General features: G+C 61.8%; 1 protein-coding gene across 2 annotated transcripts in view; it reads left to right on the top strand.

Moving 5' to 3' along the window:
* COL5A1 (collagen type V alpha 1 chain) overlaps positions 1 to 16,395 on the top strand; it is a 144,272-nt gene extending 127,877 nt beyond the window's left edge. Inside the window, exons 61-66 of one of the 2 annotated variants that reach the window (XM_068981840.1) lie at positions 376 to 429; positions 903 to 1,158; positions 1,958 to 2,070; positions 4,782 to 4,850; positions 8,272 to 8,505; positions 13,898 to 16,395. In XM_068981840.1, the coding sequence (XP_068837941.1) occupies positions 376 to 429; positions 903 to 1,158; positions 1,958 to 2,070; positions 4,782 to 4,850; positions 8,272 to 8,505; positions 13,898 to 14,044 (873 nt within the window). In that variant the 3' untranslated portion in view covers positions 14,045 to 16,395. Of the gene's footprint in view, positions 1 to 375; positions 430 to 902; positions 1,159 to 1,957; positions 2,071 to 4,652; positions 4,722 to 4,781; positions 4,851 to 8,271; positions 8,506 to 13,897 lie in introns of both variants that reach the window. The other variant, XM_068981831.1, reaches the window with a different exon arrangement.
* The last annotated feature ends 9,235 nt before the right edge of the window (positions 16,396 to 25,630 follow it).

The raw sequence follows: 25,630 nt of genomic DNA, 5'->3' as shown, positions 1-25,630 counted from the left end.
GTAAGTGGCATCACCCTGACCAGCCCCTGGGCCCAGGGTTGGAGGGGGTACAGCTGTGGGCTGAGAACCTCCCGGGGTCCCCCGTCCCCCTTGCCTCCCGAGGCTGGTGGTTGACGCCCCTCCTCTGGGGCTGGCCTGCCCTGCACCCGCCTCCAGCCTGAGTCACCTCAGACCACAGCTCCCTGTGCCCAAGGAAGGGTCTGCCCCCCTGGCTTCCCCTCAGGTGTCTGGCTCTCACACCTGCAGCTGGGGGGCGCCCAGCACGTTCGATTGGCCCCTCTCCCATGTGCTCCCGGGGATCGTTCTCGACCTCAAAGTGGACAGGTCCCGTCAGGCCTCAGTGACCACGGCTGATTCTCTTTTCTTTCTCCGCAGGGTCCAACTGGCCCGAAGGGTGAGGCAGGCCAGCCAGGACCCCCTGGCCCACCAGTGAGTAGCCCTTGAGGACTCGGGAGTTGGGGGGGGGGTCCCCTAATGCCGAGAGAATTGTGGGAAGAATGTTTGTGTGGTTCGATCCCAAAACATTCTGAACAGTGTGTGATGTGTGGTGGGGCAGGGCCTGGCCCTGGACACAGGTCAGCCCAGGGCACCTCGGCCTGGGAAGTCTGGTTGGGAAGAGAAGAAGGGTGAGCACACACGTGTGTGTGTGTGTGTGTGTGCACGCCCACCTACCTCTGTGTGAACAGGTGTGTATGCATGCATATGCATGCGTGTGTGTGCACGCATGCGTGTGTTGGGCAGGGGTCAGGCAGCACCGGGCAAGGCCCCGCAGGGTCGTGTGGAATGTTCCAGAGACATAGGAAAGGGAAGAAGACCGTGCTGAGATGGACAGTGCCTGCAGCTGCGGCCCTGGCTGTGGGCCCTGCCCTGCCCCACCCACTGCTGCCCTCTTCCGCACCCAGGGCCCCCCGGGCGAGGTCATCCAGCCCCTGCCGATCCAGGCGTCCAGGACCCGGCGGAACATCGACGCCAGCCAGCTGATGGACGACGCAGAGGGTGAGCAGTACATGGACTATGCGGACGGCATGGAGGAGATCTTCGGCTCGCTCAACTCCCTGAAGCTGGAGATCGAGCAGATGAAGCGGCCGCTGGGCACGCCGCAGAACCCCGCGCGCACCTGCAAAGACCTCCAGCTCTGCCACCCCGACTTCCCCGATGGTAGGGCGGCCGCGGGCCCGGGGACGCATGGAGCGGGCGATGGCAGGGACCCATGCCTGGGCGGGCACGCACCTCGCTCAGGTCCCTTCCGTGGGGGGATGGGGGTGCAGGGGCCTCTGCCCCATCACCTGGCGAGGCATCGCAGGAGAGCGGGAAGCCGTCCTGGGAGCCAGGAAAGAGGTTGAGGCGTGGGGTCGCACGGAGTGGAGTCTAGTCTAAGTCAGTCGTTGTCGGGCGGGCCTTGCGCTCTGCCGGGAGCCGGTGCTCCGCGTCTGTAAATGGGGGTGCAGCGCGTCCCCCTCCGGACGTGCGCGCGGCCGCGGGGCTCCGGCGGCTGCTGCGTCTGTGCGTGAGTCCTCGTGCTGGTGTTCGCTGTTGCGCCTGGGGAAGCACCGGGACCATAAAAGCACAAACCAGCCCCGTGCTGGTGACTCTGACCCCACGTGCGTGAACTTCCAGGACCATTCCCGGAGCACCGCTGGGCTCCCAGCCACCCACAGGCCCAGTGGGGAGAGCCACCCTCCTGGGTACCCAGAGCCGGGCCCTGTGGGCCTCATGCTCTGGCTGTGCTCCGGGGGACCAGCCTGTCCCCGTGGCTCCATGGGCCCAGCAGGGACAGTGGGAGGCCCTTAGGGTCGCCCAGAGGGGGCCGTGCTGCGGCACGAGGCCAGGCCGTGCGCGTGCTGGGCCACCCAGTGGCAGCTGCTTCTGTACCGTCAAGGGGGCAGCTCTCACAGTCTGCCTCCCTGACCCCGACCCCGACCCCGACCCTGACCTTGACCCCGACCCTGTGGTCCAGGCGAATACTGGGTGGATCCGAACCAAGGCTGCTCCCGGGACTCCTTCAAGGTCTACTGCAACTTCACGGCCGGGGGCTCGACGTGCGTCTTCCCCGACAAGAAGTCCGAGGGGGTGAGTGCCCGCCCCTTCACTTCCTCTCCCCGGGGGTGGGGGGGGCCCGGGAATCCTGCTGTGCCACGTGTGCAGTTTCAGGAATGAAATCCAGAAGCTGAAACCAGGAAATGAAAACCAGTTCCAAAATTAAGGTTTCTCCTCCAGAAATAGACTTGAATTTCCTTCGAGGAGAAACTGCTAGTGATGGGACGGGCTTGGTGCGGTCTCGTGTGTGGAAGGTTGAGGAGGGCCTGGCGCATGGGTATCTTCCCCGGACTACCCCCGGAGCTAGGATTTCCACCACTGGTTGGTCAGATCCTTCCCAAAATGACCCTGTAGTCCTGACCTCAGACCCGCCTGAAGCCCGTGGAAGGACTTGAAGGGCCAAGTAACCCAAACACACCTTGTAGAGGGTGGCGTTTGCTGAAATTCTTAGTGGCAGCTTCTAGGGTATTTGCTTCTGAGTGCAGTGGATTCCTTTGTAGTCTGTTTAGTGAGGCTCTGATCCGTGGAGATTCTGTAAGGTATCCATCTGAGTCACCTGTGGTCTTTTAGAGGCCTCGCCTCTGTGGTGGTGTCTGTGTGTGTGGACAGGTGTAAACCAGTGTGTGTGGATGGTGAGTGGATGGTGTGTGGGTGGCGTGTAGATGGTGTGTGGGTGACAGGTGGATGGCAGTGGATGCTGTGTGGATGGCGTGTGGGTGGCGTGTGGATGGCATGTGGGTGTTGTGTGGGTGGCGTGTGGATGGCACGTGGGTGGTGCGTGGATGGCACGTGGGTGGTGTGTGGATGGCGTGTGGATGGCATGTGGGTGGCGTGTGGGTGATGTGCGGATGGCACGTGGGTGGTGTGTGGATGTCGTGCAGGGACAAGCATGTGTGGCTGTCACGTGTCGCCTTCTCAAGCACGCATTGGAAGCTGGGCTTTCTTTGGCCCAGGACAGCTGAGGAAGGAGGGCGAGGTCTCTAGCTGGGAAGATGGTGCAGCCTTGGGCCGTGGTGCCCTCTGCACCTCCTGGACACTCTCCTCCATGACGTCATGCCCCGACGGCTCCCCGTCCCTGCCGCAAACCGAGGACGGCGGGTTTTTGGAGCCATGTGGGTCCAGGGTCACGCCCGGCAGGAGTTGGGCACCCTTGTCCTCGACTCTCCAGCGGCCTTGACGCCCAGAGCCGCTTCCCTCGAGCGGAGCCGCTGCGGTGCCAGTCCCTGAGGTTCATGATCCCCACAGGGGGCCCCAGGGCGCCGCAGGAGCAGGCCCTGCGCTGACCGGGACACTGCAGGGACCCTGGCTCGTGCTCACTCTCCCCTGACCTGGGATTTTAAATCCTGGGGAAATGCACTCCCGACAGCAAGATCCCTGTGGGTCACGAGGAAACCCAGCCCCCGGCCATGCCTCTGACGGAGGCCCCGGGGGAAATGCAGGTGGAAAAAAGCTGTTCCACGTCCTTGCGTTGCTGTCTGTCCTTTGCAGACGGCCTCACTGCCGGGGAGCCAGGGGAACCCCCAGGAGCCTTCCCAGGTGGTGGAGCCGGGAGGACGGTGGGCTTCAGGCACTGAGTGAGCCCTGCGGCTCCTTGCTCTTCCTCTGCTTGTGTGCTGACCTCCACGGGCCCATGGGCTGGAGGCCTTGGGCGGGTGGAGACGTGCCCAGTCGCCCGGGCTGCAGGGACCCCTTGGCAGCAGGAGAGGTCTGGGCGAGGCCCGCCCCTGCCCGCAGCCCCGCTCCTGCTCCGGGAGGGTGCAGTCCTCACGCTAGCCGAGCGCAGCACCAAGAGCAGAGGTTCAGAACCCGGGGCAGGGTCCTGCGGGACGGAAGGCGGGCTGGACGCACTGGCCCTCCCCTGGGGAGACTGCTCAGGCTCCCCTGCACGAGCCAAGTTTAGGAGAGGAGCCGGGGATGGGGCCCAGGACCCGCGGCACAGGCAGAGAACCAGAGGGACGACTGGGAACAGGCTGGACTCACGGGTGGTCTCCCCGGAGAGGATGCCCTGCCGCCCACTCAGCACACACACCACGGCTGCCACCAGTGCACGCACCACAGGCAGGAAGCGTGTGCGCCTCACCGCTGGCTGGACCCTGGAGGGGCTCCTGACCGCTCTGTTCCCAGGAAGAGGCCTTGGAGATGAAGCCTCGCTCCTGGGTCGCCCCTAGATCAGGGGGTCAGACGAGAGGATGCCCACCGGGTGCCCTCAGCGCGTCAGCAGTAACTGGCCCTATTGTTCTTCCTGTCCTCACTCGGGTGAGATGCGGGGGCAGCCGTACGCCCACCCCTTCGTTCATCCGCTCCAGGAACGTGTCTCTGCAGTCGCCAAGCGCAAGGCTCCGTACTCGGTGCTGGACACACGGAAGCGATCAGATGCAAACTCTGATTCTGCCCGTGAGCCGGTGCTGACCCCTGGAAAGCGCCAGGGCCAGTGGTCACAGTCCTGTCCCGGGGCGAGCGCCAGCTCCAGGGGAGATGGGGTGCTGGAGGGGCCGGCCGGCCGCTGCAGTTGCTCCGCTCGGCGGGGAGACTGCGCACCTGCGTCTCGAGGAGGCAGCAGTAACGCTCTCGTTCTCTCTGTTTCTCTCCCTCCCGCCTCTCCCCTCGATGTTTAGGCCAGAATCACTTCTTGGCCCAAAGAAAACCCGGGTTCCTGGTTCAGTGAGTTCAAGCGTGGCAAACTGGTAAGACGGCCCCCGCCGAGCTGCGGTGTGGTTTAGACCCGCCCGTTTCGTATCTTGCAGAGTAAGATGGCCCGCTGGCCCAAAGAGCAGCCCTCCACCTGGTACAGTCAGTACAAGCGGGGGTCGCTGGTAAGTGGCCCGGGGCTGCCTGCTCGCGGCTCGGCCTGGCTCGGCTCTGCATGGACGGACCCCCAGCGCCGCACCTGCTCTCGTCCTTTGGCCAAACTGCTCTGCTGCCGTGACTGCCAGGCTCAGGCTGGCCCCTCCTGCCGCGCCGACGGGGGTCCACTCTAGCCGAGGGCAGCCGGACGGCTGTCTGATCTGGTGGAGGGCGTGAGGCTGGCTTTCAGAGCCCCCAGCCGGGTGCTGCTGGGAACCGAGACCACAGACCCCAGGAGTGGAGGGTTTATTTAGCTCAGTCCCAGTGGGCAGCGCGGATGGCGTGGGCCCTGGCCCGTTGAGCCGTCCAGCCCCTCCAGGGCCCGTGCCCCGTGCCCCGCCCTTGCTGCGGCCGGGCCGAGGGGCCACGCGCTCCTCCGTTGTGTCCCACGTGGCCGTGCTAGTCCGCGAGTGAACTTGCGGGGACCCAGTCTTGACTGGTCCATCCGGAGTGCAGGCAGCTGGCATCCCTCGGAAGGACTGGACTTGGTGGGTCTCCAGGGGTTGAGAGACTGAGGCCCGTCGCACCCGATCCCCTGGGGCTGTGACTGCTTCCGCCCGGGAGGGCGTTTTCCCAGAACGTTCTGGGCCTTTGACTCGGGCCCGTTTCCCGATGAGCTCCAGGCCCAGGTTCCAGACACGGCCACGCTGCAGGTGCCACCAGAGCCCCTCGCTTCCTGCGTCCCCTCCTCCGCCAGGGTCTGCCCGGCGGCCCTGGGAGGACAAGCTTGTCTCTCAGAAGCAGCTCTCGGGTCCACGGCGTGGGCCTGACCCTCTGCCCTCGTCGGCTTCCTAGGGGCCCAGGGCCGCTCTCCCCCGGGACTCAGAGTGGGGCCTCCCAGCGGTCCACCCTGGGGACCCTGATCCAGACCCCAAGGTGCTGCGTGCTCAGTTAACAGCTCACGCCCCATGTGCTCGAACCCCAGTCACCGAAGCTCTTTCCAGACACAAAGTCTGCGCTCGCCTTGCCTTGTCATGGGCTTCGTCTGTCTGTGCGGACACCCAGGCACCCTCTCCCCCTCCCTCCTGCTGACTCTCCTTCCCACGCCGCCTTGGGGCTGTCCTCAGGACAGAGCCTCTGGCACGCAGAAGGACCTGAAGTGGGTCTCCCCTTGGGAGGGCAGTGCCCAGGGCACTTGAGCCCGGCGGATGCTGGTGGGTGGGCATAGGACTCAGGAGGAGGAGGGGCCGGGGCCAGGTCCCTTGTGCAGCCGTGCTGGTGAGCTTCTCCAGACGGGGCCCTTCACCCCCACGCCCACTGCCTGATTCCGCAGACGAGGGCGCAGAGCACCCCCTCTCAGCTGCCGGCCCGAGCCCACCTCCTCCTTGCGTCCTGCTTCACAGACAGTTGACCAAGGCCGGGGAGTTGGGACGGTTCTGGGGACGGCCGCACATCCCCTCCGTGTTCCGGCCGCATCGTTTCTAGCTGCCTGTGACCATCACAGTGGGCGTCACAGGGCGTAGATGCAGGTCCCCCCCCAAAGAAACAGGCGCTTTTCTGGGCCGGCTGCTCTGGGCGTCATGAAGGGGACGCTGCACAGCCCCTTTCCCCAGGAGGGGAGGGGCTCACCCAGGGCTCTGGGATGCCAACGTGGGGCTCGGGGTGGGCGGAGCCCGGGCCTCACCCCTGCCTGGCTCTGGAGCTTCAGGTCCTTCTGCGTCCAGCTCTGCCCCCCGCCTCTCTCTGCGCATGCCTCCTGCCTCCAGTCAGTCACCTTCCCTCCAGGAGGAGCGCCCGACGGCCTGGACCGCGGTTGGTATCCCCTTTCTCTCCTCAAGGTCTAGCTGGAAGTTGGCGGCCGGCGGCCACGTGGGGAGCTGGCTGGCCGCTCTGCGCTCTTCCCGCTCGGGTGGGGAGGAGCAGGAGGCCAGGCCTGGCTCGCCGCCATCAGCTGTCCTCACGCAAAGATCTCTAAATACACGGGCAGTATCGACGTCAAGTCCCCCTCGTGTGATCAGCACGGGTGTTTGGGGGCCCTTCCCGTGGATTTCCACGCAGAGTAGACTGTCTGTGATCCCTTCTGGCCCTTCTTGGTTCCTGAGCATTCACGCTTGGCTCCAACCCTCTGTTGAACAGAGCTGGCCACAGGCGTCCCCGGCCAGGGGCAGGCATCCTGGCACCAAGCTGCCTCTGTGTGCTTGGGGGCAGCCAGTGCGCGCCTGCCTGGCTGAGCCGGGCGCCGGGGTCTGAGGCAAAGCGGAGGTGAAGCAGCCGTGTGTCGGGAGGACCTGGGGTGTCAGGCCCTGACGTTCGCCCGCCCCCGTCTGATGGGGACCCAGGACAAGCCGAGCTCGCTCTGCTAGGTTTGAGAGGAGGGCCTTTGGGGATGGAGAGACCTGCCTTATCCCAGGGGTTTGGGAGCCCCTGCCCCTGCCGGGTGCAGCAGCTCACAGAGCCGCCTCTGAGAAAGTGCAGCTCGGGGCGCCTGGCACTGGCCCGCTGAGCTCCCGGCCCGTGACGCCGAGGAGTCACTTGGGAACCAGCCTGCCCTCTCTCCCGGGTGTCTCGCCCCGACTTCAGGCTGCCCGCTCACGTGGGCAAGGCTGACCCCCTGACCCCTAGGCCTCCACACCCGCTGTGCTGTCCCCTGGGTCCACACCCGGGGAGGGGGCAGCAGAGGCCTTCCCCTGTGCTCAGGGAAGTGCCCAGTCCCTCCAGGCTTCTGGCTCTCGGCCATATGGCCCGTGACCCTCTCACAGGCTGGTCCTCCTGTCTGCTGGCCAAGCACCCCATACCTCATGCCCAACTGGCCTGTCCCTCTCCGAGGCCTCCTGCCCTTTCTGTGTCCAGTTCTCATGGCCCCGGTCAGGTCTTTGTACATCACGGCAACCAGCCAGTGGTTTGCATCATCTAATGAGCACCTTCCTTATGCTGAGCTCAGGGCCCAGAGACAGGGATGTGCACGCCAAGCTCCTGTGCTCAGGGTGCTCTCGGTCCACGGAGGGCCAGCGACCAGGCCCCAGGGACCCCCAACAAAGGAGTCCAGTGCTGGCGTGGAGGCCCTACAGCCAGTAGGAAAGACGGACACTGAGCCAGGCCACCTTGGGCGAGGACATCTAACCCAGGCAGGCTTCCTGGAAGAGGATGCATATGAGTTGGGCCCCAGAGGCAGAGTAGGGACCAGCCAGGCAAGAAGGAGTGGGTGGGTTACTTGGGTCCTTGAAGGAAATGAGGCGGGGTTCACTGTGTTCGAGGGAGCCCCCAGAGAGCCAGCAAGTGCTGGCCCGGGGACCCGGGTGTGTGGCTTGTTTCCAGGTGGGGCCCTTGGCACGGCCTGCACTCCAGAGGAGACAGCTCCAGGCTGAAGCTCCCGAGCCCGCCCGTGTGGACGAGGGGCCTTGCGCGACCGCGTGTCCCTGCCCTGCTGAGCCCCGTCCTGTCACCCTGCAGCTCTCCTACGTGGACGCCGAGGGCAACCCCGTGGGCGTGGTCCAGATGACCTTCCTGCGGCTGCTCAGCGCCTCCGCCCACCAGAGCATCACCTACAACTGCCACCAGTCGGTGGCCTGGCAGGACGCCGCCACGGGCAGCTACGACAAGGCCATGCGCTTCCTGGGCTCCAACGACGAGGAGATGTCGTATGACAACAGCCCCTACATCCGCGCCCTGGTGGACGGCTGCGCCGTGAGTGTCTGCGCGCGGGTGGGGCGGGGCGGACGCCTCTCATGCGGCGCGGTCGTCTGCTTGACACGAACTTCCTGGGCACCTGCCGTGTGCTGGGCACTGGGTGCAGTGAGGGCTGGCCGTGGCTGGTGGACGTGGAGTTCCGTGGCCCACAGCCGGGCCCTCCCGAGGTGCTGGGGTTGGAGAGGCCGAGCCCGGGTCCCTGACCGAGAGCCTGGGGTGCTGTGAAATGCTCTTGGTCCGATTCGGAAGTTGAGACGCCTCCACTTTGGGGAATGGCCGGAGCTGAGGCTGAGCCCGAGAACGTGGCCATCCTGGGAGATATCTGCAGACAGCAGGCAGTGGAACTGCCCGCTCGTGACATCCCCAGCCCACACTGGGTCCGCCCCCTGGACCCCGTGCCGCCCTCTGGGAAGGATGCTCTGCTCAGGCCCGAGAGGCCGGCCAGGGCTGGGCTGCCTTCCCTCTTTGGACTTTGTGCTTGCCCCCCTGCACCCCTACATGTGCCCCCCGAGTGAGGGTCAGCCCCTAGAACTGAGCTGGGTCCTTCTGTCCTGGGACACTGGGAGACGTTCAGCGCAGCCCTGCACAGGGCCCAGTCCCGGTAAAACCCTCAGATGGGTCTCCCGTGTGGCCTGTCCGAGGCTGGAGGTCGGGGGATCGCCAGGAAACACTGTCCTGCTGGTCTTACTGCCCCCTCTGACATCCGACCGCTGACCTCTCACCAGCTGCTTCCAGAGACCTGCCCGAGGTCCCTGCCCAGCCTGGCTCCCTCGGGGACTTGGCTAGCGTAGGCTCTGCCCTGCTGGGTGTCCAGGGCCCACTGCGTGGTGCCAGCCTCTGTGGACACCCTCCTCTGGAAGGCGCCAGCCTCCCATCCTATGGTCGGGAAGCCCTTCCCTCCGTCCCGGGACCCAGTCCCAGTCGGGCCCTTCCCATGGATTTCCACATGGAGTAAACCATCTGCGATCCCTTCTGGTTCTTCTTGGTTCTGGAGGTTTTACACTTGGCTCCAACCTTCCTATTGAACAGAGCAGCCAGGGCGTGTGTCAGAGCTGGTCACAAGCGTCCCCAGCCGGGGGCAGGCATCCCGGGCACCAAGCTGCCTCTGCGTGCCCGCGAGCAGCCAGCGCTCCTGCCTCTGCATCCGCGTCCCCTGCTGTCGGGGCGCATGGGATCTGAGGGTTCTCCCTAAGGTCCGTTGAGGTGATCTGGCCACCTGGCCAGCCTGGGGCATCTGGGATGAGCCCAGCGGGCCAGCAGGAAAGCAGGTGCTGACCCACTGCTAAGAGCAGGACTCAGGTGGAACCAGACTCACATCTTGCCTCCCCCCCGGCTGCTCTGCTGGGACTGGCCTGGGCCTTTCGGCTGAGGAGCTCCAGTCCTTCTTCCCGAAAAACGATCTAGTTATAACCCCCAGGGTTCTTTGAGGATTAGAGGTGAGTGTGCGCAGGGCAGGCATGGGGCCAGGGTGCCCCATGGGGCAGCCTTCCTGCCCCCAGATGCCCTGGCCCCTGGCCCTGGTGTGGGTCAGTCCTTTGGACCTGACCGTGGCCTGTGCAGAGCGGGTCCCTCCCTGAGGTCAGGGGATGTAGGGTACCCTAGGGAAAAGGACCCAAAGCTCCAGAAGCCCTGGTTGTCCAGCATCTGCTCACGTTCCTGACGCAAACTCCAAGCTGCTTCCAGAGGTCATGAGGCGCCAACTAAAACCCTGTCTCGTGTCTGCCTCCTACAAAAGAAGACAAGAATAGCACTGATTCACGGGGCTGCTCCGGGAGGAACGTGCTGGAGGAGCGCTGAGCCGCCGTGAGCCCAGAATCATCGCCCTTCCTATTTTTGGGGCAGCTCGGGCTCCCGAGCGTGAGGCAGTCGGGTGGAAGAGGAGGAGAAATGAGGACTTGGGGAGGAGGGTCAGCCCTGGGGCAGAGCCTGCAGCGGGGCTGAGCTCCCCGGCTCCCCTGGCAGAAAGGGAAACACTCTGGCTGGCCCATATGCATCACCTGGTAAAGGGCGGAGACTGGTTTTCCAGAAGAGGGGCCCTTCCCTGAAAGGATGCCGGGAAACGCATCTGGGGTGAAAGGGCAGGTGGCGTTGCCACGCGCACCTCTGGGGACAAGAGTGCCCAGCAGAGGGCCACCATTCTTCAGGATGGACAGTCACAGGTTCCGAGTCACAGAGGTCAGAAGGATCCGGCTCCTTGTCTCCACCCACCGAAGCCAGCCCTGCCACCCAGGCACCCTGACCCCGAGACCCATGTGAGATCCAGGCCCTGAGCTGCTCCTTGAGAGAAACACAGACCCAGTCGGCTGCTGTGGCTCCAGGAAGCCTGGCAGTCACTGCCACGCTCCGAGCTGGTCCTCCGGGCACCTCCGGCGCAACAGCAAGACTTGGCATTGTGGAAATGTCTGCATCCGGCGCTTGACGTTTTTATTCCTGGAAAGAGTCTGTCTTTGAGAAGGTGGAGAGGTCGTGTCTAAAGAGAGTAACCCAGCTGATGGGGAAAATGGGCTTAGTGGGCAGGCAGGAGAGGGGACGTGAGGAGGCCCAGGCCGGGCGGAGCGCGGAGCTGGGGCGCTGGGCGCCTGCGCCACGCCACCGCCCGTCGTAAGTGCAGCCACGACTTGAAAGGTCACACCCCTCACAGGCACTCATGCCAGAGGCTCGAGGAACGCAGGCTAGGGGCAGAGAGGCCTGCCTCCCTGGAGGCCCGCTCGGTCCACATTGTACTAAGGACCAAAGACAATGGGATTTGGACTCTGGTGTGGTGCGGCTGTGCAGCCTGATGGGCGGGGCTCGGAGTGCAGAGGCTTGAATCTCTGGACAGGAGGCCCCAGGTGCCCTGCCACATGAATCCCGTGGTTTATGCAGCTCCGCGCACCCTGGGGGCCATTGCCAGCCCATGATGGTCATTTATGCCTCAGGAGTAACGGGGTGATGGAGCGCAGCCCCTCTGAGTGCTCTGATAACCGCAGTGCTGGGACCCCGTCCGTCCAGGAGGAAGCGCCTGCCAGCTTGGCACATGCTGCCATCCCTGGTGGGAGGAGGAGGCGGGCGCTGGTGCTGCCAAGGCCGCTTTGTGGAGGAGAGGCAAGCTGAGCTGCCCAGCTCCCCATGACAGCGGAGGCCCATCGGAGGCCAGGGTGGCCGTCCGCTTGAGCCCCTGCTGGGTGGTCGTCGGACCAGGGCCAGAGCTGAGGCAGAGGGATGGGTGGACTCTGAACCATGCTCGCTGGACGGGCCAAGGGAAGGAAAGGGCTCAGCTTCCTCCCAGGGCTCCCAGCCTGAAGAGGCGAGGATGGCATCCCCTCTGGGGGCTGAGTTCAGCCTCACTGTCCCCCAGTCCCTCCCAGCACCCACAAAGCTGCAGTGGTCCTTAGCCCCTTCCCTGGCAGTGGAGGGCTGGCTATTCCCCCCAGGCCAGGCCTCGGCCCATTTGCTGGAAGCCCACGGCATCTGTGGCCTTGAGCTCCTGGCCGCTGGACAAGTCCTTCAGACAGTGTTTCTCAGAGGATGGACTGTGACCCACGCGTGTCAGAATTGCCCAAGATACACCTACACCAGGCAGATGCCGCATCCCGCTCTCGGCCTCCTGAATCCTGTCTCCAGGACGGGCTGAAGCCAGCGGTGCTAACAAGCTCCCAGGAGGACACTTGACTCTGAAGTGTTGATCCTGGCATTAAAGCAGCTCTAGCCTGGCCCGCTGAGGGTGTTCCCTTCCTGTGAAGGCAGGGCCGAGGGGAGGCGAGTCTGAGGGTTGTGGAGATTCTGAAGGAAACTCAGAGCAGGTCGCTCCCAGGCTCAGTCCAAAGGCGCCTTCATGGAGGCCGGGCCGGGAACCCTGTTCCGTGAGGCTCCGCCCATCCTCTCCACATCCATGGAGCAAGGGTACCCGTCCTCCAGTGGAGAAAAACGAGCTGCAGCGAGTATGGGAGTCATCCATTGCTTGTAACGAGTCACCCTCCAGATTTGGCACCTAACATAGTGGCTATCGGCCACCTGACTTAGTTTCGGAGGGAAACGAATGTGGGGGCAGCTCAGCGGGCTGGCTCTGGCCCAGCATCTGTCCTGGTCTATTTGAGCTGCTGGTCAGATCACTGCTGGCCAGGGGCTTATCAACAGCACAGTCACCCTTGCGGTGCTGGAGGCTCATGTCCGGGCCGGTAGGGGCCCTCCCCTGGGCTGCACACGGCCGCCCCACCTCCCCTTGTCCTCACACAGGGTTACGAGATAGCACTCCACCTGCTTCTTAAAAGGGCACGAATCCCATTCATGAGGCCCCATCCCAGTGACCTAATGACCTCCCAACACAGTCACCCAGGGGGTAAGGCTTCCCCATCAGGTCTGGGGCCGCACACAGTCAGTCCCTGAAGGTGGCTGAGGTTGCTGAGTGACTGACCCGTGTAGCTCCCTGCTGAGGCTGTCCTCACCAGGCGGGCGCCCCCTGAGGAGTGATCCACCTGGAAGTCAGGGGCCGGGGCCGTCCTGCAGCCTGCCATCCAGAGAGTGGAGGCCACCTGCTAGCAGCTGGACTCACTGACCCCCTTGCCAGGGCCACATGGGGCTCCGGGGGCTTTTCACGGTCACCCAGGTGATGCTTATGGCCTCCCTGAGAGGGTCGTGCCCACACTATCCTGCTGGAGGGGGTCAAGGCCCCGGGAGGTGCTGCTTTCTCCCTGGACTAGTCACCCGTCGTGGGGGATTGGGTGGTGGAGGGACAGCCTCCCTGGGACCAGATCCCTCTGAGGCCGCGCCTGTTCTCAGGCGAGGCAGAAAAGACCACTGGCCCAGAACAGGCCGGTGGGCGGCGTCTGAGATGATCCCGGACCCTCGTCTTGGGGGCGTTGCCGGGGGCGGGGCCAGCGCATCCCTGACAGGTGTGCTGGTGCTCAGGGTTGGGTGTGGGTGGCTCTCCGTCCAGCGTGGACTTGCTTCTTCACCCCCTGCATTCTGGGGGACGCGGCCGGTGGGGGAAGGGAGCCAGCACTCCGGGGGCAGTTCCGTACCCCCTGGGGTTCACTCTCCCACCCGGAAGGTGGGTCCACCAGGGTGGTGCTGGGCGGGAACCCAGATGCTCACGGGAGTGAGGCAGGTGGTTGGAGCTGGGGAGGGCTGACTCATCCTGGCTGGACTGCCCTGGGGCAGATCCCTGGGGCTCAATGGGGGGTCCCAGCTGGCGGGGATGTAAGCGTGGGTCCCGATGGGCTGAGGACCCTCAGCACAGCCTCCCTACGCTGCGTCCTGCTCCTAAGTGTCGGGGCTGGATGATGTCCTGGCGTGAGATGCCAGCCCCCACGGCGGTCATCCTGCTGGGGGTGGGTTTCGGAGCTAGGGAGGGCGTGGCGGACGTGGACCGCCCTTGCTGACCCATCCCGCTCTCCCCCACCCCCTGCAGACGAAGAAAGGGTATCAGAAGACGGTTCTGGAGATTGACACGCCCAAGGTGGAGCAAGTGCCCATCGTCGACATCATGTTCAACGACTTCGGTGAAGCGTCACAGAAATTCGGATTTGAAGTGGGGCCGGCTTGCTTCCTGGGCTAGGAGCCGCGAGCCCGGCCCCAAGAGCAACCTCGTGACCTCAGCGCGCCGCCTGCGGGCGTCCGGACAGTGAGGGCCCCTCGCCCCTCGCACCGCGCCAGGCCCGCCCCCGCACGAGAGCAAAGGGAAAGAGCCGCGTCCGCGCGCCCACCCTGGAGCCGAATCACATGACCTAGACGCCCTGCAGCCGCCCGCTTCCAGCAGCCCCGTCCCGGCGACGCCGCGCTCCCTGGGAAGGGAGCGGGGCCCACGGGCCTTGCCCCCAGCCCGTGGATGGTCTTCACGGAGAGGGGTAGGGCTGCCGTATTTGGAGATCACTCCTTAAAAAAATAAAATCAACTTGAAGATGTGTATTTTCCCCTGACCTTCAAACCTTGTTCCGAGGCCAGCCTTGTACAGGTCACCCCGCCCTCCAGAGCCTCCGTTTTTAACAAGATCCATTCACAGGCCAAATGGCATCCTGTGTGTGCCTTTGCGATGGATTAAAGGTGCTTCTGTTTCTGTGAGTTTTAAGTAAATATCTGTATCGTATTGTCATACATGCTCAGTGTCCCTGACTTTCAGTCATGCCTGTGAACCCCGCTGCAGTCCCCCTGAGACCCCCGCCCGCTCCAGGACACGTGATGAATTGGGAATTTGCCAAAGGCAGCGAGCATTCACTCTACCGTCGCCAAGCAGGTGCCAGTGCCCCTTTCAGACAAGCCTTTGATTAGCTCTGGATTTTTTTTTTAAACGGAGAGAGAAAGAAAAAAGGATTTTATACTCTGTCTTCTCCACATGCACTTAGGCTTAAATTAATTTTTATTGCTTCCTTTCTCCATGTTTCTTCCTGCAGAGCCTGATGGGAGAATGTCCAGGGCAGGGAAACCGCATTTTCTGTCGATGATAATTCAGTGAAAATTGGTGCTTATGTTTACACTCCTGTGGTGCTATGTGTTAAGATCTCCTTGAAGGTGACCCTGGGGCTGCCTGCTGGGCCTCGTTCCCCATCTCTCTCCCTCCTGGCTCTCGCCGCCACCATCTAGGTTTTTGCCACCTGCCCTCCCGTAGCCCTGCCCTCCTCCCAGACAGCAGCGACGCCGCTCCAGGCGGGGTACCACTCTTAGGCTGTGCGTGAAGACACTCATACAACACGCGGGCGCGCCCCGCGTGATCCACAGTGAAACGATGGCAGATTGTATTCAGTTGCCGAATGTTTGTGGTGCTAACTTCTGCATTGTCGTTGTTGTTGTTATTTTTTGCAAGAACTGAATTGAGGCAGCACGTGGCCTTCAGCGGGGCTGCCCTCCGTGTGGCCTCGGCAGACAGACAAATGTGCAATGAACTCAGTGAGTCCCGCCGGGGTCACCAGCTGTGCCTTATCCCCATGAAAGCAATTTGGATTTCCGTCTGCAAATGTGTTGGGCGTGGGTCTCAGCTGCTCAGGTGCTCGGGCCAGCCAGGCCCCGTCCGGTACTGTCCTCCTCACCGCGCGAGGGCGAGGACTTGCTGGGCCGGCAGGAAAGGTGATTCCTTTACTGTGAAAAGCTGCCCTTGTGCAATGCCCTTCCCTTTCCTGCCGGGATGGGAGAAGCGAGACGGGCCCCAGGGCCCTGTGCAGCCCCTCAGGAGGAGTTGTGGCAGGTCCCAGCCCTGGTGCTGTTCTCCGCCCACCCTGCCCCGTCGGACCATGGCTCCAGCTTAGGAAACCGCAGCAGAGCAACCCAGGAGTAACAACACCCACCCACCACCACCACCACCACGAAGAGTTCCCAAATCCCCTAGAAATTGAGACTTGCTCTTGCCAAAGAAAAGTCTGGCTTTGAGATTCTTCCGCACCCAGGATGCCAGCGTCTGCCAATGACCCTGTCCTTCATCTCTTCAAAGGAAAAGCCATATCGGGTCGTTGCCACAGGGCGCCCTGTGGGCTTTGTCTAGGTCATGTGATTCCATTTTGATTTCTCATCCCACCAAGTTCTCCTTTTATTCTGTCAATCTGTCCTCCGTTGGTCCCTTCAAAGCTGTTGTAATTTGTACTGAGTCAAAACATGTCCCATTCTCCCCAGACCACTTAGCTATGATATATTGCAATAAAATTACTTCTTATATTTGCAGAAATTCTTTTGGTGTAATTTTATTTTTTTCCCTCATCTATATAATTGGACAGAGGTTGATGAAGAAAAAAGGAGAATGGTCAAAAGAAAACCTACGGTGAATATTCTAGGACATTAGGCCTTTAAGATAGGACGTCAAGCGACATACTGTACGTTTCGCGGAAACCCAATAGACGTGTTCATACGTTTCCACTGTAATGCCCAGGAAAGAGTATTTTAAAATATTTTAAACCTGTGTAACAGAGGAATAATTGTAATAGTTTTTCAATAAATCAAGATGACTGTTTCCACCGTAAATAGATGTGATCGGCTGTCTTCTTAAGTGTGACCAGGGCCTTCCCCTGCATTAAACCAATGTGTGACCCCAATCTCAGGACAGTGGAAGCTCTCAAAACCCTCATCATGGTCACAGTGGAAGGAAGGCATAGGCCAGACCATCCGCCAAAGGAGCTCTTCCTCAGAAGAAGCGGCAGGGGGCATTGGGCAGAGCTGTGCCCTGAGAGGCCTTGGGCTGTGGCCAGAGCTCAGCCTCCCACCTCGTGGGGGAGTTTCCACAAGCCTTGGTCCTTCAGACCCTGACTGCCCTGCAGGGGTGCCAGGTCCCCAGGCTCCCGCTTCTGCTGTCCAGCTAAACAGAGAAAGACAATCCTGCCTGGCCCCCCGGCTCGTGACGGCCGATGACGCCGAGAGGGAGTAGCGTGTGGCTCCTGCGGTCTCGGTGGTTCCCTCTTGCATCTCAGCAGCCGTGTTCCTGGGGTGACTGTGTCTCCAGCGAGCATGTTCCCAGAGGGAGTCCCCAGCCAGACCACCAGGAACTTGCAGCTTGAGCAAGAAACGAGCAACTGTTCGTGTCAGCCGTGGATGTCAGAGAGTGTGGTTACTGTCAAAGCCACTGGGTCCGTGGGCCATAGGCAAGAGCATTGGCCCCTTGGTAGGGATGCAGATTCCCGGGCCCCGCGGCAGACCTGCTGAACCGAGCAACTTGGGGGAGGCCCTGTCATCTGTGTTTTGACCAGGTCGGTAGGGGAGTCCTGGTGCTTGCTTGGGTTTGAGATCCACCAGCCTGGACGATCCCGGAGCAGAGGGGAACATGAAGCCGGAAGTGGGCGCCTCCTAACCGCCAGCGTGAGGTGGCAGGTCCCACTGCGGGTGGAGGAGTCAGGAACTGCCGTCGGTGGGTGGAAGGTGCCCCGTGCTCCGGGGGCAGAACGTGTGGTCAGACTGCTCTCTGTGACCTGTGAGAGCTTGCAGGCCGCTCACGAGCGTGTGACTTGGGAAAAGGTCGGAACCACGGCGGTGACTCAGAGCGCTTGCTCTCAGCCACACTTGGCGTGAAAGGAAACAGAGTCGGCAGAATTGAGGGTTTCCAGGGCCCGAAAAGGCAACCGTTTCTCAGCGTCCACGGTTAAAGATGAAACTGAGAGAGCTTCCCTGGCGGCTCGGTGGCAAAGAATCCACCTGCCAATGCAGGAGACACGGGTTCAACCCCTGATCCGGGAAGAGCCACGGAGCCACTGAGCCCACGCTCTTCGGCCACTGAAGCCCTGGCGCCCCAGCGCCGTCGTCTGCAGCAGGAGAGGGCCGGCTCACCGGAACTAGGGAGAGCCTGTGTGCAGCATCGAAGGCGGAACACGGCCCAAAAGGAACAGTTACGTGAAATACTTTTAAAGCCGGTAGTGTCCCAAGTGAGACCCTTCTGGGGCGAGGCCCTGCAGAGTCTCCCCGCCCCCCACTTGTCTCCGCCTCTTCCCTCTTCCAGAGACCTGACTCACGGAAGCGCCTGCTGCAGGCTGGGCCAGAGGACGAGAGCCCGCAGGTGTGGCCAGGGCCCAGAGCCCAGCAAGCACCGTGTGTCTTCAGGGATGGGAGCAGGGAAGCCAGACTCGCTGGTGCATCGCTCCCCCAGCGCCAGGCCCCCCGCCCCCGCCCCACTGCAGCCACCGACGCCTGGACTGGGTCTTTCGAACACCTGAGTGGAGGCAGCTCACTGGGACTTTGCTCCCGTCTCGGGAGAGGTGAGATCTGTGGACACGATGGGCTCCGGGGTCAAGGAAGGAAGGGTTGTCACAGGACGGGGCAGGGTGCTGAGCTTCCTCACCCGGGAAAGCCCATGCAGTCACAGGTCAGGGCCTGGATGTCCCTGGACAGTGCTGGCCGAAGCCTGTACCTGGGTCAGCTGGAAGGTTTGTTAAAGCAGGTTCCTGTCCCCCACGTGAATCAGCAGCTCTGGAGGCTGCCGAAGACCTGCAATTCCAAAAATCCCCAGGCGTCCTGCTGCTACGTGGAACACACAGGAATTAGCGTTGGTAGCTTATATAGTCTCATCCCCCACACAGCCTGGCTACCGGAAAGGCAGGTGCCTGCTGCATACTGGGTTATCCCGGATTTTATAAAGGCTGGAGCATACACCCAGATCCCCTCCACCCCCTACTGCCCTGATGCTAAAATGCCCCTGTGGAGAAATGTGGTCCTTCTGCATAAAATGCATCTCTTTAAAATGCAAGTCTTTAAGCCTTCTGAGGAGTTTCTTCTTATTAGCAATCCTTCGGCAGAAATCAGCTTGAGACCTTGAGTCCGAGTGGCATTTGGTGCAGAAAGAGCCTGCGGGGGCAGGAGCAAGCACAGGGCCCCTCTGGTGGGCGGAGGTGACAAGGGTGGCGTCCTGGCGATGTCACCTCTTTGACCACTTGTCACGGGAGGAGGGGTCTTCCTCTCCCGCCTGCAGCCCCAGTGGGATGGCCACAGATGGGGGGTGTCCGAGTCACACACCGTGTTTGTTTCACGTTCCCTCTGAGATGACATGACGGGGGCTCAGGCGGAAGAGAGTGAGATGCCCTGAGGAGCAGAGCTCTGCAGGCGCCCAGCTCACGGCCGCTGTGAGCAGTGACGCACCCGCCACGTGTGGCGGTGAGAGCATCCTCAGGTCGAATAACAAAGACAGTGAGGACGCGGGCCTGACTATGGAGAGCAGCATGAACGTTCCTTAAAAAGCTGGAAATAGAGCCACCCTATGATCCAACATCCCGCTCCTGGGCATGTATCTGGAGAAAACCATAACCCACAGAGATGCGTGCAGCCCAGTGCCCACTGCAGCACTGTTTACAGCAGCCGGGACAGAGCAGCAACTCGAACGCCCATCGACAGGTGAACGGGTAAAGGTGTGGCACAAATGTCAACGGAATACCCCTCAGCCCTGAAAACGCACGGAAGATGCCCTTTGCTGCAACAAGGGCAGACCTAGAGAGCACCACTTAAATACGCAGGCCGGAAAGAGACAAGTCTGATGCCCCTTAGAGGTGAAATCGAAAAACTATACGGATGAACTTGTTTACAAAACAGAAACAGACTCACAGGTATACAGGACAAACGCATGGTTACCAAAGGGGAAGCGGGAGGGTCAACCAGCAGCTGGGGATCAGCACACACAAGCTACTACGTGTAAGCTCGATGAACACCACGGTCCTACCGAAAATCACAGAGAGCTATATCAGTATCGTGTAATAACCTACGACGGAAAAAGAACATGAAAACCTGAATCGCCTTGCTGGGCACCAGAAACTCACGCAAGATTGTAAACCAACTAAGCTTTACAAACTATGTTTAAGAACAAACAGAAAGCTTCTTTGTTGCCAAGCAGACCGTGTAAGCAGGAACATGGAGGGGAGCTCTTCGGGTCCTGTCTCCTTGGTGGCACGCGTGGCAGTCACGTTGTATCAGAGCTCACCTTGTGTCAGCACCGTGTAGCTGTCTGTCTGCTTAACTTCTCGGTCTCCCCTAACAGCGCAGGCTCCAAGTGTGCAGGGACCTTCTCTGCTTCCCTCTGCGTCATGGGGCCCAGACCAGCACCTGGCGCACAGCAGGCATTCACTAAACACCCCTTTCTCTCCTGATGGTTGTTGTTCAGGCGTGTCTGACTCTGTGACCCCACGAACTGCAGCACGCCAGGCCTCCCTGTCCATCACCAACTCATGGACTCATGTCCATCGAGTTGGTGATGCCATCCAACCATCTCATCCTCTGTTGTCCCCTCCTCCTCCTGCCCTCAGACTTTCCCAGCATCAGGGTCTTTTCCGGTGAGTCAGCTCTTCTCATCAGGTAGTCAAAGGCTTGGAGCTTCGGCATCAGTGCTTCCTCTCGCTGGAGAGGCCAAACAGGAAGTGGAATCCCAGTGTGCTGGCCCAGGGCGTGCTTATGGAGCAGCAGCAGCGGTGAGTTCTGAAATTCAGGAGCAGGACTCGTCCATGTGCAAGGCGGCCAGTGACAGGCCTTCCCTTTCTGACCATCATCCTGGGTTGATCCTTCGCCTGTGGCCTGAGCGGCCTGTCAGCTCCGTGGGGAAACTCGCAGGACTGCGGGACTGTCTAACTCCTGTGCGGGGACCGTCAGAGATGAGGGCTGAGCAGGCAAGCGCGCGCTGCAGCAGGAACCCAGGCGCAGGTTTGCAAACCCTCGCTGTGGGGGCGGGACGCGTACCAGAATCCGGAGGGCGGGGTGGGAGAGCCGGCATCCCCCCCACCTGGCGGGAGCAGAGCTCTAGTCCTGGCTCCCCACTAGCAGGCTGTGAGCCCAGGCAGCGTCCTTCCTTCTCCCTCCCTTCCGAGAGACGCTCTCCAAGGCACCCCCAGCGGTGCCAGGCCTGGCCCTCGCCCGCCGTGTGGGTCTCTCTCCTCTCTGGCGGCATCATCGCTGCCTCTTGTTCCTGTTCTGGCACAGAGAAGATTACTCCGCGTGCGACTGTCTTTTTAAATTAATTCAAATACAATTTGTTCAATTTACTGAAATTATACATATTAGAGTCTAGCAATTCCTTCAGCTTTTAAGTTGAATGTATCAGCCTCATTCTGTATGTAAAAAGGCACATTTGAATTTCTTCCTTTACGGGACCTGTGAGTGATTCCTGTTCCACTGACTGACTCAGTTAACAGCTTTCAACGTTTTAATTGCATTTTCAAAATGAACCAATTCACATCTGTGCTCTTGCGTTTCAGCTGTCTGCCTTTAACGAAACCTTCTGAGTAGAAGCTAATTTTTAGGGAACTACCAATGTACACATACCAATGTGATGAATTTAGGGGCCTCTTAACTCTCAACTACAAACAATAAACAAAACAGCCATATTTCCCCATAAAATCACTAACTCGATCCGTTACTCAAGGTCACGTTTTCAGCTGGATTATCAGGTGATTATTTTAACAGGCCAGATTCTCTTAACTAAAGCTAGTACTTCCCTGATGGGTTTCCCTCGTAGCTGAGTTGGTAAAGAATCTGCCGCAATGCAGGAGACCTGGGTTCAATCTCTGGGTTGGGGAGATCCCTGGAGAAGGAAAGGCTCCCCACTCCAGTACTCCGGCCTGGAGAACTTCATGGGCTGTACAGTCCCCGGGCTCGCAGAGAGTCAGACATGACTGAGCGACTTTCACAAAGCTGGTACTCCAAACATCAAATGGGGCATGAGCTTCTTTCCTTTAAAGGTTTATTTTTTCACGTAGACTTTGGGCTGAGCTGGGTCTTCGTTGTCGTGGTGCCTCTCTAGTTGCAGTGTGCAGGCTTCTGGAGCAGGCTCCGGGTGCGCAGGCTCCTCCCCGTGTGGCGGCCTCCCCGGTTATGGAGCGCGGGCTCCGGGTGCGCGGGCTCCGGTTGCGCAGGCTCCTCCCGGTGCGGTGGCCTCCCTGGTTCTGGAGCGCGGGCTCCGGGTGCGCAGGATCCTCCCTGGTTCTGGAGCGCGGGCTCCGGGTGCGCAGGCTCCTCCCCGTGCGGCGGCCTCTCTGCTTATGGAGCGCGGGCTCCGGGTGCACAGGATCCTCCCTGGTTATGGAGCGCGGGCTCCAAGTGCGCAGGCTCCTCCCGGTGCGGCTGCCTCCCTGGTTATGGAGCGCGGGCTCCGGGTGCGCAGGCTCCTCCCTGGTTCTGGAGCACGGGCTCCGGGTGCACAGGATCCTCCCTGGTTATGAAGCGCGGGCTCCGGGTATGCAGCCTCCTCCCGGTGCGGCGGCCTCCCTGGTTATGGAGCGCGGGCTCCGGGTGCGCAGGATCCTCCCTGGTTCTGGAGCGCGGGCTCCGGGTGCGCAGGCTCCTCCCCGTGCGGCGGCCTCTCTGCTTATGGAGCGCGGGCTCCGGGTGCACAGGATCCTCCCTGGTTATGGAGCGCGGGCTCCAAGTGCGCAGGCTCCTCCCGGTGCGGCTGCCTCCCTGGTTATGGAGCGCGGGCTCCGGGTGCGCAGGCTCCTCCCTGGTTCTGGAGCACGGGCTCCGGGTGCACAGGATCCTCCCTGGTTATGAAGCGCGGGCTCCGGGTATGCAGCCTCCTCCCGGTGCGGCGGCCTCCCTGGTTATGGAGCGCGGGCTCCGGGTGCGCAGGATCCTCCCTGCTTATGGAGCGTGGGCTCCGGGTGCGCAGCTTCAGCAGTTGTGCCGCACGGCCTCAGCTGCTCCACAGCAGGTGGGATCTTCCTGGACCAAGGATCGAACCGGTGTCCCCTACATTAGCGGGCAGATTCTTAACCACTGAGGCACCAGGAAAGCCTAGTGGCAGTTTCTTTACGCTAAAACGTTAACACTGTGAACACCGGCCCTTTGCCCTGTCTGTGCCCGGTGAAAAGTTCAGCGCAGCCTGACAGCCATCCCCATCCACACAGCGCGGGTGCCAAGGGCCCTCCTTCCCGTGCCAAGGGGCCTCCGTCTAGCCCCAGCTCAGCAGTTCTCTCCCTCCTGTTCTGTCTGCACACCCCCAGGGAGGCCGCCTCTCCCCCGAGCCTGCCCCACGATGGATGGAGTCTGGCGTCTCCTGCTCTTGAAAGCTTACGTCCTGGCAGCAGCCCACAGCCCAGGGCCGGCCACTTCCATTGGCTGATTGTTCTGAGCGGTGGATGCTTCCTGGTTGCTGTCGCTCAGCTGTGCCTGATGCTTTGTGACCCCGCAGACTGCAGCAGGCCAGGCTCCCCTGCCCTCCCGGAGCTTGCTCAAACTCGTGTCCATTGAGTTGGTGATTCCATCCAACCATCTCATCCTCTGCTGCCCCCTTCTCCTGCCCTCAGTCTTTCCCAGCATCAGGGTCTCTTCCAGTGGGTCAGATTTTCACCTCAGGTGGCCAAAGTATTGGAACTTCAGCTGCAGCATCCGTCTTTCCAGTGAAAATTCAGAGTTGATTTCCTTTAGGGTTGACTGGTTTGATCTCCTTGCAGTCCAAGGGACTCTCAAGAGGCCCTTGGAATACAGGGGCAGCGTCCTCTGAACTCCCTCCAGGAGGAACTCAGTTGTCAGCCTCTCCTGCTGGGAGTGGGCTCCATCAACAGGGAAGACTGACTCTCGACTCATCCCCGCAGAGGAGACCAGAGGTCAACACACACTCAGAGTGTGCAGTGGACCCTCTTGGCTCGGGCAGCCTGCTGCTGGGCCCGCAGGCCCAGGACAAGCCTTTGCCAGCATTCTGTATTCTCTGCAAAGGTGAAGCTGAGGGGTCTGCAGGGCTCCGAAGAGCTCTCTGTTCTCCGAGGTGCCCGGGGCTCCCGGAGGCGCAGGGCCCAGGGGAGAGAAGGGCAGGCTGGCGCCGGGAGCCCCTTTGGAGGGCAGTGTGGGCGAGAGTCCGCACGGGGCTCTGTGGCAGCCGGCGCTTCAGCTCGGGCCCAGGGAAGCAGAGACCGTGCCAGCGTCCCGGCTCTGCGTCTTCTGCGTGACGTTGGTGGGGACTTAGCCTCACCGGTCTCTTCACCCACACAGTAACGTAACACCACGAATGCCTGGGGGCACCCACGAGGCTGGCGTGACCCAGCACAAGGTCCAGCAAGCTGTGGTTTTTTGTCAACTACTATTGTTGGTGAAAATGGGGAAGGATGACAGTTCAGCCCATTTCCCTGAAGGCTCTGTTCCTGTTCTTTCTATTGGAGCTCTCTCTTGAGGAGTGAGAGTTCTTGGGGGGTGAGGGCCGCACTCCCCCAAGTGAGGGGATGCCTGTTAGCTGGGAGGAGCTGACCAGACAAGGGAATACCAGGACCACTGCACCCGCGGAGGGAGCTCCCCGGGGCCACGTGCTGCACCCCTTGGCGCTGGGCAGGGCCCAACATGCACAGCCGGACAGGCAGCCCTGACCAGGACCAGCGTCCGGGACCTCCTAATCCCAGGCGCCAGTCGGGCTACTTCTCCTTCTGAGCAGGTGATTCCCCAACTCACAACAATAGCACCTTCTCCGCCAAAGGCGAGACAGCAGCAGAATTCTGGAAACGGTGTGGCGTGGTGCCAGTGGGGCTGGTGGCGCGACAGTCACCCATCGGACCTGAATGGGAGCTGCCCGGGGGCCCCACGAGAGCTCTGCAAACAACGTCAGCAGGTGGTGGGGAAAGCGTGCAACGACGGCTCCACGGTGTCGGAGTTGAGGGTGCGGGCCACCAAGGGCAGTGCCCACCGGCCGGGGCCCCTGGGAGCGGCTCCCTCCACACGCACCGCTGGAGGCGGCTCATCCAGAGCCCTCTCCCAGAAGGGGATGCGGGGCTCCGTCACTATCCTCACTGGAGCGGGAGAGCCGCTTCCTGTCCGCTGGGCCGGAGCCTCGTGCTCTGTGCCACCAGCGACTTCCTGCCCTCTGCCCCCCACGAGGCTGAGTACCTGCCACCCCAGGTCTCGCCAGGCACGTGTTCTTGATGAAGACACGTGCTTCCCCGACGGCAGGCAGACCTGGCCGCCTTCCTTCCCATCCTGCTCTGACTGCCGACTCTTGGCCCGCGTCTGGCCAGGTGTCCCCTGGGCTGAGGGTGTTTCCGGGGCTCTGAGAGCAGAGTCTGGAGCAGGGCCCCGTGGGGACGGGAGCCAGTCCAGTCTCACTGGCCCCTGCTGGCCGCGCTGCCTCCAGGCAGTCCCACGCTGAGGCCCGGCGGGGTGCTGGAGGCCAGGTCAGCTGACCGCACTTTCTAGTCTTCACGCTCGGCCCTTTGAGAGAGTGTCCTATGACCCGGGCTCAGCGGCAAAGTGACCTGTGCGGGCCCAGCCCCCGCCCCAGCCGTCCCTGCAGGTCCACGCCACCCCCATCCCCCGTAAAGTCCTCGGGGGCCTCTAGTGTTCCCAGGCAGAGTCCACACCCAACAGGGACTGCCCTCCTGCCCAGACGCTAAGGAGCCAGGTCTTCAAGGAAGACAGAGGCGACGGGGGATACCGTTGTGGGGGCAGAACTCCCGACGCCACGTGGAACCACCGCATTTCACAGTTTGCCAGTTTCTGTCTTGGGGACCAGTCGGGCCTGTGGGTGTGGGCTGTCCTCAGGCCCGGGGGAAGAAGGGCCACCCCTGCCCTGGCCTGGCCTGCCCTGGCGCTGGCCGGTTCATAACTCTTGCCTGGCTATCTGTGTCCCCATCAGCCCTCTTGTGTCTGTTCTGGCTGCGTCCTCTACTCAGAATCCAGAAAGGTCCCAGGTGGTTACTACCCCCTTGCTCCCCAAGGTGCCTTAGACAGCTCCTAGCCGGTCTAAGAACTGTACAGAACCTCGGAGAGCCCAGCACGTCTAGGGGAG

This window comes from Capricornis sumatraensis, chromosome 1 (assembly GCF_032405125.1).
Source record: "Capricornis sumatraensis isolate serow.1 chromosome 1, serow.2, whole genome shotgun sequence".
Taxonomy (NCBI): domain Eukaryota; kingdom Metazoa; phylum Chordata; class Mammalia; order Artiodactyla; family Bovidae; genus Capricornis; species Capricornis sumatraensis.
This window is presented reverse-complemented; position numbering and strand designations above follow the sequence as displayed.